The following is a 17,193-nucleotide window of genomic DNA, read 5'->3' on the forward strand; positions in this document are numbered from 1 at the left end:
TTTTTTTCTTTTTTGCTGTGTTGGGTTTTCGTTTCTGTGCAAGGGCTTTCTCTAGTTGTGGCAAGTGGGGGCCACTCTTCATTGTGATGCGTGGGCCTCTCACTATCACGGCATCTCTTGTTGCGGAGCACAGGCTCCAGACGCGCAGGCTCAGTAGTTGTGGCTCATGGGCCTAGTTGCTCTGTGGTATGCGGGATCCTCCCAGACCAGGGCTCGAACCCGTGTCCCCTGCATTAGCAGGCAGATTCTCAACCACTGAGCCACCAAGGAAGCCCGGGGCTACTCTTCATTGTGTGCGTGGGCTTCTCATTGCAGTGGCTTCTCTTGTTGCAGAGCATGGGCTCTAGGCAGGGGGGCTTCAGTAGCTGTGGCACATGGGCTCAATAGTTGTGGCTCACAGGCTCTAGAGCGCGTGGGCTCAGTAGTTGTGGCACACGGGCTTAGTTGCTCGGCGGTATGTGGGATCTTCCCAGACCAGGGCACAAACCCGTGTCCCCTGCATTGGCAGGCAGATTCTTAACCACTCTGCCACCAGGGAAGTCCCTGATGAGCATTCTTTAATACACTCAAACTTGGTTCTCAAACTTGGTTACATATTGTAATCACCTAGGATTGATTTTAAAATGCCCAATTCCCAGGCTATATCTCAGATTAATTAAATTGGGATCTCTAAGGGGGGGCACCAAGGTGTCACCATTTTTTAAAATTCCCAGGTGCTTCCAATATGTAACCACGTTTGAGAACCAGGTTATAATAACAATTGAAATTTTAAAATAATGTTTTGGGAGATCATAGATCAAAAAAGCTAAACTAACACAATCTCTAACATTGTTATCAACTATATTAATCCATCTTCCTCAAAAAATGAGTAGAGAAAAATCTAAGAAATTTCAAAAAACAAAAAACTCTCATCATAGAACATCAGCCTCAATTACTTAAACTCCTTGTAGCTGATGCTTCAGAGAAACACACAGAAATCCTTAAACATACACATTAAAAGAGTAACCTGAGCTATCAGCCAAAATGAGCTCATAATCATAGACACACATTCATTGTTGTTTCCATACACACATCAGGAAGCACCAATCAGGAATGTAAAGAACCACACTCATAAATCAACCAATTACAGTCCTTTTTCCAAAGCTAATTCCAAGAGGCTTCTTCCTCGATCTAAGTCATTAGTACATGAAAACTGTTTGCATTTCACAAGCATGTTTAAACATCACAGGTTTTGTATTCCATAATAGAAGAAAATGTGATTGATTACTCATGGGGTCACATGACTAATCAAGAGAGGATTTTAATCACTGTGAATAAGAAAATAATAGAATTAACATAAAATTAATGAATTTAATTGTACTTTCTAGTTATAAAAACTTAGTTATAATAAATATTTGTATTTCTTACTTTTATCAGAGTATAATTAACCCATTCTTTTTTACCTTCCTCAGTTTTCTATTCCTCTATGGAAAATTATGCTTTGACCCTGATCTTACTTATTTTTAGTCCCAGCTACACAGTAAACTGGCAAGGCTAAATATTTTCAGTATTTCCTTTATTAGAATTTGATTGAAAAAAGAAATACATATCAAAATATTTATTTTTGTAACAATTATATTTGCACTCAAAGCAATTTGATGAGATTTTTCTTAATACTTCAAGAATAACTATTCTGACCCAGGCATAATTCAGAAGAAAACATGTCTACTTACTGGTATCATCCAGTTAGCCAGGTCACCATATTTGGAAACCTGCATGGCTCCTAGCATTGTTAGATTGACATGTCCCCTGAGAAAGATAAAGAAGAAATATAAAGCAAACTTCACAAGCTTTATGTCCCTTTTGCTTGAAATTGCCAGCAATGAAAATAAATAATTCTAACCTCCCCCCCACCAAAGCACATTTGCTTTCCTCCACTCAACACCTGATTTCCAAATAGATTGGCTCAAGCTAATGTAGAGAAATAACCATTAAGAGTTCTTTTTAAAAAATTATAGCCTATACTGTCTCCAAAAACAAATTAAAAACAGGTGTACACAGTGAGTTTGTTTCCTTCAGTGAGGGAGAATATGGCTAGATTTGAAAGCAAACACTAGCTAGAAAATGAAAACACAGTTTGTAGAAAATGTTAGGATCCTCAGAAAGAGCCTTAAAAGTGTTTACTTTAGTTGGCACAGATATATATTCCATTTTGAGGGTTCCTTTGATAATAGCGGGCTGGAAGTACCAACTGCCAACATTCAATGTGAATAATTTCACATCTTGGTGCAGCCAAACAAGCCCATGATCATTTTCTGGCTGGGAGAGGTGTCTATGTTTCAGAGTCTTGCTAACAGACTCAGGGGATGACTCAGCTCATTACAAGTCATGTGAAGCATGAGGGGCTCCGTTATTACATACCCTCTAATCATCGCAAATGATTCATCGCTGGAGAAATAAGAGGCTCCTGGAAGAACAGTAACTGTTTCCTTGCCTACACAGACACACACACACACGGGAGAAAAAGAGGAAAGAAAAGGCTATTAGATTTCTAAGAGTGGAAATCATGGTGGAGACAGAGGTCTATACCTTCTCTGTTTCCTACAGAACTAAGGGTCCCTTGTGGCAGCAACAGGGGTATGGGAGACACAGCGGGAACTGTTCACCTACGAAGAAGAGAATTTTGTCACTAACATTGTTCAGATTTGCCCTTGCATGGTGATAATAAAAAGCAGCCCAACTTTTAATTTTATTATTGTTTTGAAATTCTCTACAGACCATGCACCTCTCTACTGCCTATTATTACATAACCATCCCTGCCTCCCACCAGACTCAGTCCCTTCACAAGCCCCTGTTAAATGCTAATAGGAGTGACGAGGAAAGGAGTTGCTGGGATACACCTGTCAAAACCCATGCTACTGTAAGTCACTGGAGCAAAGATGTGGAACAGACATGAAGGAATACAACTTGAAGGGAGTGACACAGGAGATGCTCCTCAGATATTTCTTAAAATTCAGTAAATAACCTAGAAAGAGAGGTCTCATCTAATTCCTTAACATCACTGGGACTGAATCTCTTCTTCAATCTCTCTCTCTCTCTGCTTCATTTTTCTTCCCTTGCTCCTATGTTTCTATTAAAACCAAAGAAGGTAAGGACCTCTCACAAAACTTACATCTCATAATAAATGTACAGAACTGGAAAAGTTCTTCAAGGTCATCCAGTCCCCACACAACCTATAATATCACCTGACTCAAACTTGAGCTGCTTTTTTCTTGTGACCTGTCTGTGCAGGAGCTTTAGGTGCCTAGGAGAAGCTTCTGGTCTCAATAGAAAAGTGCTCACATGCCACTTTGCCAAAGGTAAGTCAACTGTCTGATAACACCTCATGCCATGGCCTCAGTGTGATAGGGCAGACAAAGAGAAGGGGAAGAAAAGTGATTCCAAGATTAGAACAGAGAGAAGCTCTTGGACACAACAGGACCAGACCAATCTGATCGTGCTCAGCTGTGCAACAACAGCCATAACCTCAACTTCTCAAGTCTTCCCTGAGAGCTAACTTCTCCTCCAATATCCCGCTCCATTTGAGCTCAACTGTAAAGCAAGGGTAAGACTATTTATATCATGCTGAATTATTTATTGGCCAAAAAAGTTTGATTCTAAGCAAAGGAAACATTTTCACATCTTTTAAAGGACCACAAAGCTGTAAAGCTTTGGAAAATACTTTCTGGTGCGGTTAGTAGTGGCTGGCTTTTAGACAGCACGTAATATTTGGAGAATTAAATGAAATAGTGCATGTGAAGTCTTTAACTCTAGTACCTGGCATAGAGAAAGTACTCTGTAAACATTACTTTTATTATTGTCATTGTTATTATTCCTCACTGCAAACCTGCCTGTGGAAAAGACAGTGCCATCACCCCTTTAGGGATAAATGCTACACGGGCAAGCAATTCACTTTTATGGTGCGGTTATACACCAGCCCGTGAACTCCAGGTTTCAGGACAAGTGTAATACAACTAAACCTTATCCTAACACAACTTTCACGTCCAGCAAATACAGTTCCTCACCAATCCTGTGAGGTGGAGAGGCAAGGAAGAACTTGCAGGCTGAAAATGCAGAGAAACAAAAAAATCTCAATTCTTTGTTCTCTATGTGATAAATCACAATGACTTCCAAAAGGCCGTCTCAACCAGCTGGTAGGACATAGAAGGCATTATTTACCACTTACAGGAAACTTTGAGATCAAAGCAGAGAGCTTCAGCTCTCCCCATGTGATTTATGAAGGATGGCTTTATTAAAGAGCCCAGAAAATAATTCTTATGAAACAAAGTTATTGTCAGGCCCCTGCTAACACATTCTGGCATCTTATAAATACATTCTTTGGAAGCAAAGTTAATTTTCATCATTTTTAATATCCAAAAGCTAAACAAAAAAAGGTATCCTAAAGTTGAATCCATGCTTTTCAAATGCAACGTCCAAATTTAGTCAAGAAACAATTATAATCAATAATACAATCAATATCTTAAAGAAAAAGGGTCTTTCTTATTTGATTTTTCCTAATTGATTTCTGTCTCCTCCAAATTTGCTCATGTGTATGTCTATATCCTCTAATGATATTCAGGCAATAGAGTTACTCAATTTCATAGTTTTGAGTCCTTTGGCTCATGATGTAACATGTCATTCACTCAATATCAAGTAAATGTCTACTCTGTGCCTTGAACAATGTTACACACAAAATGCAGATGCCCTAAACGAATGGTTCTCAAACGTTAACACCCATCAGAATCACATGGAGGGCTTATAAAAATGCAGACTGCTGAGCTCAACTCCCTAGAGTCTGAGAATTTCCATCACTAACAAGTTCCCAGTGATGGGGATGCTAATGCTGTGTCTCTGGGGACCACACTTTGAGAACCACTGCCCCAGGAAAAAGGAACATAATACCCAGCAAGAGAGACGAATATACACAAGTAATTACAAGGCAAAATGTGGTATGCTTATGAGACACTAGATGTGTTGTGGGTTCGAAGGAGGGGCACTTCTAAGCCACAGAAGGAACTGGAGAGGACAAATGAACCGGGATTTCAAGGATAGGTATAATGCATTTCAATAGGACATTACCAATAAAGAGATGGGGATAAAAAAGGAAGGGACAGAACCAAACAAAAGTGAAAGGCACAGGAAGAGCAAAGTCATGGAGGAAGGAAAGCACCAGTCATGGTCAGAAGAGATCCAGCAGTTCAGTATGGTGGACTCAGAAGACCTTGTAGGGTGTAGAGAAAGATAAATTTGAAAAGGTCAGTCACAACCATTAGATAGATCTTGAATGCCATACTATTTGAACTTTAATGTTCAGGCCTGTGATTCTTCAGATGTGGCACACAGACCTCTAGAGCAGGCACTATTGATGCTGGGAGCTGGATAACTGTTCTGGTTATTGTAGAATATTTAACAGCATCCCTGGCTTCTACCCACTAAATGCCAGTAACACTGGCAATCAAAAATGTCTCCAGGGTTTCCCTGGTGGCACAGTGGTTGAGAGTCTGCCTGCCGATGCAGGGAACACGGGTTCGTGCCCCAGTCCAGGAAGATCCCACATGCCACGGAGCAGCTGGGCCCGTGAGCCACGGCCGCTGAGCCTGCTCATCTGGAGCCTGTGCTCCGCAAAGGGAGAGGCCACAACAGTGAGAGGCCCGCGTACCGCAAAAAAAAAAAAAAAAAAAAAGTCTCCAGACATTGTCAAATGTCCCCAGGGGAGAGAAATCACCCCTCCTTCCCACGGAAAACCACTGCTCTAGAGGTACATGGCAGGAACCAGGGATATTCAAAAGCCAGGAGATTAATACGGTGGTTCTTTCTAAGTAGTTTTAATCAAAAGGAAGTCATTTAAAACATTATTTTGATATTAAAGTAAGAAAATAATATTAAGAAATAGGGAAGAATGCAAAATGCACATTAATATGAAAGCTAACATGAGATTTATTAGAAATTTCACAATTCCATTGGGATACTGCAAATCTTCCTGGGACCTTGGAAATGTTCTAAGCACTGCCTTATGCACCTCGGTAAAACTCAGGTTATCAGTGGATATAGCTCAACGTGCAGAGAAGAAGGCCAGGGGCGAGCAGCAGGAGACCCTGTGTTAGTCCAGTCCCTAGCAACGTGATCTTGAGAACATCATGTCACGTTTCTGGGCTTGAGTTTCCCAATCTGTACAACAGGTTTTCACTTGAGGTTCAAATGATTTAATATATTTGAAAAAAGTAAGCTGTAAGCTATGTAGTGCTATACAAGTGGTCATTCATTGTTATATAACCATATGAAATTATTACTTAGAAAAAGGGATCCTTAGAAATAGCTGTATTATTATTTTAAAATTTTAATACACTGATTATGCCCAGAAACATAACTCTTTATATTCCTTCCAAGGGATTTCTATAGAAATCGTTTCAAATTAACACAAACAATGGGCTGATCTTCCTGGTAATTTCCAAACTTGGGGAATTGTGGAAACACCAATTTATATTCTGGGTTCTCGAGTTCAAAGTATTTCCTCCCTAACTTAGCTCCGAAGTCAAAAGCATCATAAATTCCAAAGAGGACTTTGATGAAAGAGATAGGATATTATTAAACTATTCTGCAGCCTGGCTTCCCCAAAGCAATGAATTCTTGTTTTACAAAGTAGTTTAAGATTATATGTGATATCTCAGAAGTTGACATCTAAAACTGGTGGCTTCATCAGGATTGAGCTAAAGCTCAATGGAATCAGAAACGCCTACTGTCCAATGATGTCACTGAAAAGATTAACTATTTTTCCAAAGAAAGTGGGTTTTATGAGCTCAAGCCTGATATTTGGAAAATGGAGTTATTCATTTTGCAAATAACTCACTAACATTAATTAATTAAACCAAGCAGCAAATATTTTCACAGATCACCGAGCTATTGCTAAAGGGTACAGTACAATTAAATTACAGCCTTGGTTAAATGTCATTGCTTTACCACAGTGGGCCTTTCAGAGTTGAGTCGTGTTAACTAATTCAACTATTCAACCAGAAGCTGTTTTACTTTCAAAAATCCTAAGCATCAAACATCAATTCTACTTGGCAGCTGGCCTTTATGTTCAGCTCTTACTTCTTCTCTTCTGAAATTTACACACACTGTTTCTGAACATGAAGTAACGATAATACTTTTGCGGGGGTAGAGTGAATAGGAGTAGAAGAATAGTAAAGAAAAACATGCTAGAATATAAAAATTAGCTTCTTATGGACAGCCCCATTCTAAGGATAATCTTTAGCCCCAACACGGTGGCAGTCCTGCCTCAAGCATGGGCAAAAGGTCTGACCTGTTTTTCCTCCTCTAGGCTGCTGCTACATGTGACCCTATGTCCCAGTCAAATAAAAGGCTAATAATAAAAGGCAAAGCATATGAATGCAGGAATTAAGGAGAAGACAGGCTAGAGTCCCCAGTACAAAGAAACTCTGTATTTATTACTTATACCACTGGGTTGCACTGAGTGGCAGAGTACATCCTTAAGCACCCTTGAACCTTTGAAGGATGCTCTCCTAACTCTGATGTCGATTAGAGGACAGTAAGTATCAACCACAACAAAAACCTCAGTGCACCAGATCTTGGTTTTGGCCACTATGGATCCACTCCCCACCTTCTCATCATGAGAAAGCAGACCTATTTCAACCTAGGATTGGCCAATGGGAGGCACAAGCAGGAGACCCAGCAGAGAAGACCTCCATTCTCACTCTCACCCAGGTTTCTGCAAGATGGTCGTGTTCCTCTACAAAGACCCTGCTTCCTGTTAGGTGGCCCTCTCCCACAGCTGCCCCTTAAGGCCTAGGAGTGATAAGAACTCCCTGTGGTGCTTCAGCATCCTTTCTGGTTTCCCTTAATCTTCTCTGCACCCTTGTAAACTGTCCCTTCCTTTAATTCTCCTCGTTACCCCACCTGAGAGTGCTCTCAGGACGCTGACTGATTGACCCACCAAAGCTCCTACCATTATATGTAGCCCCTCCTGCAATTTCTCCTTTATCTTACTCTGCCCTAAATAGGGAAGACCTCTGACAGGCAATCTGGACCAAGAGGGCACTAGGAAGGCTTCTCTCTCGCTTCCTCCATGAAAAATACAGTGGCATACTCTCCAGGAAAAGACAAAGAAACAAGCCCAACTCTTTGCTATGACTTGGCAGAGAACTAAATTAATAGCAAAGGAAAAGGCTGGAAAAACATGTGATGAGTGAGTTTACCTGCATTGATTAGATCTGCATCAACTTCATTTTCTAATGGGTAAGGACCCTGTCAAATAAAGCACATGTTCAATTAGGAAAAGAAGTTTCTCACTGAATCACACATTAAAACTGAAATATAAGTAACTTTGCTTAAAACCCTAGAAAATCATGAAAACCCTAGGAAATCATCAAAAGACTTGAGGTGAACCTTTTCAAAATAATCCCAGTGTTTTCATGGCTCTGTTTTCCACGTTGATTTGTCTTTTCTATGCTACAAACTGTGCTTGGGTAAGTGAAAAATATTTTCTAAAAACTACCAAAGTCTGAAAGAAATGTTAAGCTGTTGGAAATACAGGTGAATAAAAAAGTAATTATTTACTACCTACTATGCAGCCGATGTTATTCAGAAATCTTCCTGTTAGTATATCAATGAATACAAACTAAATGGCTGCCTTATTTGGCTAGAAGGGTCTGGAGAAGCACAGTTTCAGCTTTGGTATGTAGCACCTAAAGGCTCGGATTTGGAGTTCTAACCTTATCTCTCAGTCCATCTAAGTTTTGATACCTTTATTTTGTTTTTGCCTGGTAATTCTCACTAAGTTTTTGTTTTTTAATTTTCTATGTATTCTTATAAACCATCTCTAATTACTTGGAGTGAGTAGTTTCATAACATAACATATATTCAACAAAAAGGGAGGAAATGGAAAAAGGGAAAAGAAAAGGTCTAAATTAGAGCCAAGAATGAGGAAATATTGGCTGTGAAATTTTAATATACTTTCAAAAAAAGGGACCAAAAATTTATTCTTTGAATAAATTGAAATGGCAACTAATGTTTTAGACCTGTGTAAATTTTTCTTTAAACAGTGACAATGGGTAATTCATATTGACTTATTTCCCTTGTCTTCAAAATGAGAGAATTGGTCACTCTAGATAATCTCTAAGGTACCTTAAAAATTTAAGTCTTTGACTGCAATATGAATCTGCTTTTATCCAGACTCACATCATTTTTGTGTTTCTGAAAGTGATCACAATTATTGCCTCAATCAGTATCAACTACAATCTCATGACCATTATTTATATTTTAAATACTGGATATACATTTTCCATATGTACAATTTGTACTGAATTAACAGTTAAGAGCTACTGAAAAACAATAAAAGATTAGGAATATTAGAAATTGTCAGACTATAAGTTATCTCTGCCATAATTAATAAGTAAATAAAAAATGTTACCCAGGAAGCTGAAGTATTTCTTAATTTTATTATAATATTGAATAAAGAGAATGGCCAAATTCTATGAGAATATTGAGCCCATCTGGAAGGTTAATCTTGAGGAAGGGAAAATTCTACCCTTTTGAACAACTTGGCCTCAAAACAAGTATTACATGAGGAGAACTTCTTGAATTAATCAACTGTCAAAAAAATGTCCTGTCCTAAAGTAGAAATGTTACTCTTCAGTTTCTCATGCTGAGACTTACTGATTTTTATTTAATGTAGAATTGTTAATGACCTTCATTATCTTGTTCAATCACACAAAGGTTAAAAATAACTACCTAAACAGGATGGTGTGAGATGTCTGAAGCAGATGCACTAGGGGAGATGGAAGCTGGTACAGGGACAAAGGAGGAGCAGTCGGAAAGCTCATAGTCAGGAAACTACCATCGACTCCAAAAAATACAACACGACGTGCTCACAAGTACCACCATTTTATGGGAAAAGTTAAATATTTTATTATGAGGATAAAAAGAAAGAAAAACAAGATTGGGAACTTTAAGGTAACAACTCTCAGTTTTAAGAAGATTTCACTATATAAAATATCTCATTCTCCATCAAGATTGAATAAATAAAACTTTAATTTCTATCTTACCAAACCCAGGACTCCATTTTCACTTTGCAGATGGACAGTCATACTGGGGCTGATAAAGTTGCTGGCCAGAAGCGGTATTCCTATGCCCAAATTAGCTGGAAAAAAAACGTTAAGGTCCAGCATATAAAAGATAGATTATGTCATAAATCTTCTACATGAATAAATCTGAACATAGGCCTTCTTTAAAGGCACTTACTCTGAATGTAATCACTGAATACATTCTCCCACCACCCTCTAGGTATTATTTTGTAATTTTTTCAAAAAGGAAATCTCTTAATCACAGCTTTCCCCATAAAGATATCAAAGTAGTGGCTTCAGAAAACTAGCCAAGAGGTCATTTTTATTGTAAGACATAGTTAGCAAATTTGGACTCTATTATGATTTATTATGACTGATGACTGATATAACATGGCCTGACCTTTGTTTAAAAGCGTTTTTCACTATTCAAAACTGCAACTGAAAATAAAGATGATGACAATTTTCTAAAAAGGGCTACCATTTTTTAATTTTAAAAGAAGTTTTATGACAACACCAAAATGTCTGCCTAAATTGTATAGATTCCTTTGGATCACTGTGATAACATCCATTGGTAACTGAACCTTCCCTAAGACATAAATAGGATGGTGGGGATGTTTAAGCTTCAGTGAACACATTTGAGACCATATAAAAAAAAAAAAAAGCTGTGTTACAGCATCAAAGAGCTAACTGGTTGGGATTAGCAGATGCAAACTATTATATATAGAATGGATAAACAACAAGGTCCTACCATATAGCACAGGGAACCATATTCAATATCCTGTGACAAACAATAATGAAAAAGAACCTGAAAAAGAATCTATGTATGCATAACTGAGTCACTTTGCTGTACAGCAGAAGTTAAACACAACATTGTAAATCAACTACACTTCGATAAAATTTTTTCTTAAAGAAGAGCTAACTGAGGGTATTAAATCTTCTTCCTTAGGTGATCAAAGTTCTGACTCGTATGCAGTGGTGTGGATTCGACCTTGCCTCTCAATACAAGCAGGCTGACCAGATCAGAAATACTAACACTGTCTGTGGGAATTCCCTGGTGGTCCAGTGGTTAGGACTTGGCACTTTCATTGCTGTGGGCCTGGGTTTGATCCCTGGTTGGGGAACTAAGATCCTGTAAGCTGTGCACTGTGGCCAAAAAAACAAAAAACAAAAACGGACGCTGTCTGGAACTGCTGTCCACCTACCACTGCAAACCACAGACTTTGATAGAATTAGTGCAAAGAATGATGGCACTCTAATGAGATTCTAATAACAGTGAGTGCTTTGTGAATGAAGTCCAGAAAAGATAAAGTTTATATATGCTGCCATATTATAGACTACAAAGGCCAGCAGGACAACACAATGTGCCAGGTCACCTCGTGTGAATACAGTAAGTCTTTGAAGCTATGATGATAGCTTCTTGGTTCACCTCTTACCAAATCACAATCTACTGTAGACTTATTTGTACTTCATTTCTCACAGTGATGCATGGAACACACTGAGGTATTAATTCCATTATAATTATAAGCAGGCATTTTCAGGTAAGGGCAACCCAAATTACAAGTTTTATACACCCCCTCTTTCATCATATGCTATAATTTTCTCAGTTCTTTAGTATTTTTTAGTGAGTCAAATACCAGGGAGAAAAAAGCCTATGTAATTTGGGTTGAAAAAGAGTAGGTGCTATGGAAAGACCATTTATATGAACTGACTTGCAAATATTTTTCATAGGCAATACAATGACAGTGAATAAAGGATACCTAGAAGCCATTATATCTAAAAATCAGCGTTATCATAGAGTCAGTGTTAAAATATCAATGTTAAATCAATTGACTGGAGGTAAGAAGAAAACCCAGAGACTAGCTTTCACCTGTTCAGCTCACTTGGTTGACTCTATACCTTGCTGATACTGGAGGTGGAAGAGGAAGCACTATTATACTTTCTTCCTCTATGTGAATTCCCACCATAACCCAATGTATAAACTGAAAGATAAAGAAAAATGAAGTGGTGGAGGTAAAAAGAAAGTAAAAAACAGTTCTGTCAATATCAGTCTGAAAGAAGTTTTTTTTTTTTTTTTTTTTTTTTTGCGATACATGGGCCTCTCACTGTTGTGGCCTCTCCCGTTGCGGAGCACAGGCTCCGCACGCGCAGGCTCAGCGGCCATGGCTCACGGGCCCAGGCGCTCCGCAGCATGTGGGATCTTCCCGGACCAGGGCACGAACCCATGTCCCCTGCATCAGCAGGCAGACTCTCAACCACTGCGCCACCAGGGAAGACCCTGAAAGAAGATTTTTATGGACTAGGGGAAGCTCAGAGAATGGAGACACATGTCATGTTTCTACTACTTCCTGTCCCAGGCCTTTAAGTATGGCTTTACTGGATTCACCATTCAACAAATATTTATCTTATCATACACTACTTGAATTTACACGTATTATTTGTATTCTATAGTTCAACAGTTGATGTCTTGAAAATCAGCAAAATGGCGAATAGACTCACTGTTATTTAAACACGTTCAAAATCCAAACACTGATTGCACTAAACCATCTTAACCTACCTCTTTTTTGACAAAGTATTCAATATCTACAGCAGAATCTGAATCATTCATTGAATACCCTTACAAAACATCAGACATAAAAGGGTACATTCACAGAATCTTTGTCAGGGGAAACAAGAGGTTGTTAAGAAGTTGGATCTTACGTTTCAGTGAGTATGTAAATGTCAGAACACAGAGAAAGTAAATAGCACTGGTTATAAGTAGTACTTCTGAGATTTGAAACCCTCACCTTGGGTAATCTCTTCTCCCAATTACCCTTAGCCAAATGCCAAATTATACTGAAATTCCTTATATATTAGAGAACAGCTAAGGAAATTTTCAATCACCATTGTTTCAAGAAGGCAAAAGGATTATAATTCTAATTTCATTTATCTTGATATCTTTAGGTTATATGCCACATTTGTAAAAATTGATCAATTGCTTTAGAAGTTACAATGGACTAGAAAGGAATCACTATGCAGGAGGCCTAGTAACCTGATGAATATGTAAAAAGTGAGGGCTACGTCTTTGCCCAGCCCACGGGCCAAGGAATAAAGGATACCATACATGCCATCCTCAAATTCAAGAGCTGCCCGCTTGATGATACGTTCCCTTACATTATCTCCAGGTTTACCAGATGTGGTTTTTACATCTTCCTCTTTCCGGATTGATAAACGCTTTAAAATAAACAGAAATAAATTATTCATGGTTGAGGTATACTTTGTATTTTAACACTACTGAAATACAAAACTCTCTCCCATTACTACTATAAGGCAAATCTGCAATATAATGTAGAGAATTTTTAAATTTAAAAAGAATACTATGGATAAAATTTGATGACAGAAATAATTCTTTAAAATGTAAGTGAAAAGACTTCCCTGGTGGTCCAGTGGCTAAGACTCTGCGCTCCCAATGCTGCGGGCCCAGGTTCAATCCCTGGTCAGGGAACTAGATCCCACATGCTGCAACTAATACCCAGTGCAGCCAAATAATTAAATTAAAAAAATAAATAAAACAAATAAATAAATTAATTAAATAAAAAGTAAGTGAAAGAGGTCAGATGTTTGAAGAGGAAGATATAATTGTTCTGTCTCTTTGAAGTAAATAATCCTCTGTTACTGTCACACTGAGTGTCACTACTGTTACTCTAAGACTCCTGCAACTGAACTCTCCTCAGGTGCTCTGGGATGGAGCCAGAATAAAGAAAAGGGAATAGACCTTGGGACTTGATTTTTGCAGGGCTGTGAGAATGTGTTTACCAGGTATTGCTGCTGCCAATTGCCTATTTCCACATGCAGAGTCTAGACTGGTTTTGCTATAACTGAAACACAGGAATCATAGAAATATCCAGAAACCAGCCAGAAAACTATTTCCGTTACTAAATCTCCTTGATACAGACTCTGGTTCCTGTTTGCAAATGTCCCGTTTTTGATCCCTGGCCGCTGACATTAGTTTTAGATTGCAGAATGCCTTTCTGTTTGATGTCTGTGAGTAGAGGGTATCTCTGAATCCACGGTATCTCTTACTGCATGTCTATTCTGTTGCTGATCCCTAGACACTTCTGAATCTTGATATCAATTCTGGTCCAGCTGGTCTTCATGCTCTCAGTAGCCTTAGAGTACCTCCAATGCTCCCGGTACCCACTCCTTGCCACGATCTCATACCCATCAGCTGCCCAGAACCCAACACTCATGGGAAATGATGTTCTGTCTGGACTCTATAATGTGCAAAGACTTCAAGATAGATAGACAGTTCTGAACACTCAAACACTAAGAGTCCAGCAGGGGTAAAGCCACCAAAGACTTGATTATCCTTCTCTACCCTGTAGGACAGCCAGCCAAAACTATGCATCATAAATTAGGACAGTTACAAAAGCCTAGAAGACACAGCCTAGAGAAGCATGTAATTTGGTGATATACACAAGGAACTGTTGAACCGGACAATTACACAGACAATCATGTCCCCTCAAGATAGACACATGAGAAGCTCCTATTAAGATTCAGAGCAAGACTTCCTATTCAGCTCTAATTCCTTATCATCTAGAATAGCCCCAGGGACATATCTCTGACAGTCAGGTCCATAAATACTGACAGACAGGCTAAGTCAATTACCTCAATCCTTTTCTCATATTTTTCTCCCTTTATAAGGCGATGTACATAAATCTTAGGAATATGAATGTCTTCTGGGGCAAATGATCCAATATCCACAATTTCTTCAACCTAGGCAAAAAGAAAAAAAAAATTAATTACATAGTGAGAGCTTAAACTGAATATTTTTTATTAAAAAAAGATGAAGTCGGGCCTCCCTGGTGGCGCAAGTGGTTGAGAGTCCGCCTGCCGATGCAGGGGATACGGGTTCGTGCCCCGGTCTGGGAGGATCCCATATGCCGCGGAGCGGCTGGGCCCGTGAGCCATGGCCGCTGAGCCTGCGCGTCCGGAGCCTGCGCGTCCGGAGCCTGTGCTCCGCAACGGGGGAGGCCACAACAGTGAGAGGCCCGCATACCGCAAAAAAAAAAAAAAAAAAAAAAAAAAAAAAAAAAAAAAGATGAAGTATATGCATCTTTACATCCAACTTAGGCTGGATATACAACGTAAGTATACATATACACATACACATACACATGCACACACAAATATACATATAAATCAGAGAGAGAGAAAGAATAAGTACACACACAAACATACAAACTTCTAGATCCACAAAAATAGAAGAAATTCAAATACATGTGTCTGAACATAAAATACAGAACATAAAGCTCTAAAACTTTGCTTAAAACAGCCTCAGTTACAAATTTGTCAAATGGTTTGTCAGTACAGCTGCTTGAACTTTCACAAATTGCAGCTCAACTATGCAAAATCTGAAAGCACATCCCTTAAACCCAGATTTTCAAAATTAATGGGAAATTTATCATATCAAAGACAAAAATCTGTAACAACATCTGCTTGGTCAATTGCTTTTTAAATATAGATACAAATGTTATTTGTAACCATTTTTATTTATTCCTGTAATTAGCTTCCTAGGATCGTGATAGAACTGCAATTGCTGAAATAATTTTACTTTAAGATTGATCATTAATTTCAATATGGAAATTTGAAAAAGGAAATATTAACTAATAACTGGAAATTCTAAAAATCAGAATTAAAGTTATTCACAGAGCAAAAGGGAATTTTATAGCAATACTGAATGCCCCAAGTTAGTCTGCTATTTTAGAATTCATTTTTAAAGAAGAGAATTCATTTTTTTACATCAACATAAAAAAAAAAACCTCAGAATAACAAGGATCAAGAAAAACTACAGTCAACATCATTGAGATCAAAAAAATATATTTCTGGGGACTTCCCTGGTGGTCCAGTGGTTAAGAATCTGTTTCCCAATGCAGGGGATGCAGGTTCAATCTCTATTCGCGGAACTAAGATCCCAACATGCCGTGGGGCAAGTAAGCCCGTGTGCCTCAACTTCCGAGCCCACTCTCTCTGGAACCCAAACGTCACAACTAGAGAGAAGCCCATGTGCCGCAACTAAGACCCAATGCAGCCTAATTAATTAATTAATTAATTAAAAAATTTTAATTAAAAACAAAATTATCTTTCTGGTGCGAAGAAAATATCGTCTTGAAGACTGAGAGTGCTCAGCTTAATAGATGTCATACCCAAAGCAAAGAACTATCTGCAAATGAACTGACTTGTACAAGGAGAGTTGTATTATACTGTCTCCTTAAACTAGTAACTAAACTCTCCAGAAGTTTTTGAGGTTAAGCACCCACCTTCCTTTCTGCTATTCTACCATGTATGCCCACTCCACACTTCCTCCACAATGAAAGAATAACAGGGATTAACAAGAGTCATTTTCATTATTGTGCACTACTTCTAAATAGCTGAAGAAGAATAGGACATAATGGATAAAAGCTATCTTCTCTGATAAACAGAAGGATCTTAACAAAAATAAAACAGAAACTCCAAAGAAGAGTCAATAAACATGTGGGCATCCAAGTTGAAATAGTGCGTAGAGATGTCCATCTATACTCGTATGAGAATTAGTCAGAAGGCAAGGGGACTCCCCATCACTGTACTCCGTATCTTCTCCTCCAAACTTCTCTATGCTCTGATATATCAAGAGCATAGCCTTCACTTTTTTACATATCCATCAGGTTACTAGGCCTCCTGCATATTGATTCTTTTCTAGCCCAATGCAACCAAGGTGGTGACCAGGTAGATAGGAGGTGGACACAGGAAATGCAGAGCAGCTAAGCACTACTTCTACCTCTTCAACCAGTTGGAAATTTCAGCCATTAAGGTTCATTCACATCTTTACACTTATTCGATTCAAGCCTTCAAAGAAGTTCTTTTTTTTTTCTCGGTACACGGGGCTCTCACTGTTGTGGCCTCTCCCGTCGCGGAGCACAGGCTCCGGACGCGCAGGCTCAGCAGCCATGGCTCACAGGCCTAGCCGCTCCGCAGCACGTGGGATCTTCCCGGACCAGGGCACGAACCCGTTTCCCCTGCATCGGCAGGCGGACTCTCAACCACTGCGCCACCAGGGAAGCCCCAAAGAAGTTCCTGACTT

The 17,193-nt window shown here is 38.9% G+C and overlaps 1 protein-coding gene across 1 annotated transcript in view; it reads right to left on the reverse strand.

Annotated features, from left to right (window-relative positions):
* Nucleotides 1-17,193, reverse strand: part of OXCT1 (3-oxoacid CoA-transferase 1) — a 137,623-nt gene that overhangs the window by 58,301 nt on the left and 62,129 nt on the right. The window contains exons 8-13 of the mRNA XM_060092843.1: nt 14,742-14,849; nt 13,193-13,307; nt 10,080-10,174; nt 8,232-8,280; nt 2,401-2,473; nt 1,713-1,788 (exon numbers count right to left, since the gene is read on the reverse strand). Of these exons, the coding sequence (XP_059948826.1) occupies nt 1,713-1,788; nt 2,401-2,473; nt 8,232-8,280; nt 10,080-10,174; nt 13,193-13,307; nt 14,742-14,849 (516 nt within the window). The remainder of the gene's footprint in view (nt 1-1,712; nt 1,789-2,400; nt 2,474-8,231; nt 8,281-10,079; nt 10,175-13,192; nt 13,308-14,741; nt 14,850-17,193) is intronic.

The sequence above is a fragment of the Mesoplodon densirostris genome, chromosome 3 (assembly GCF_025265405.1).
Source record: "Mesoplodon densirostris isolate mMesDen1 chromosome 3, mMesDen1 primary haplotype, whole genome shotgun sequence".
Taxonomy (NCBI): Eukaryota; Metazoa; Chordata; class Mammalia; order Artiodactyla; family Ziphiidae; genus Mesoplodon; species Mesoplodon densirostris.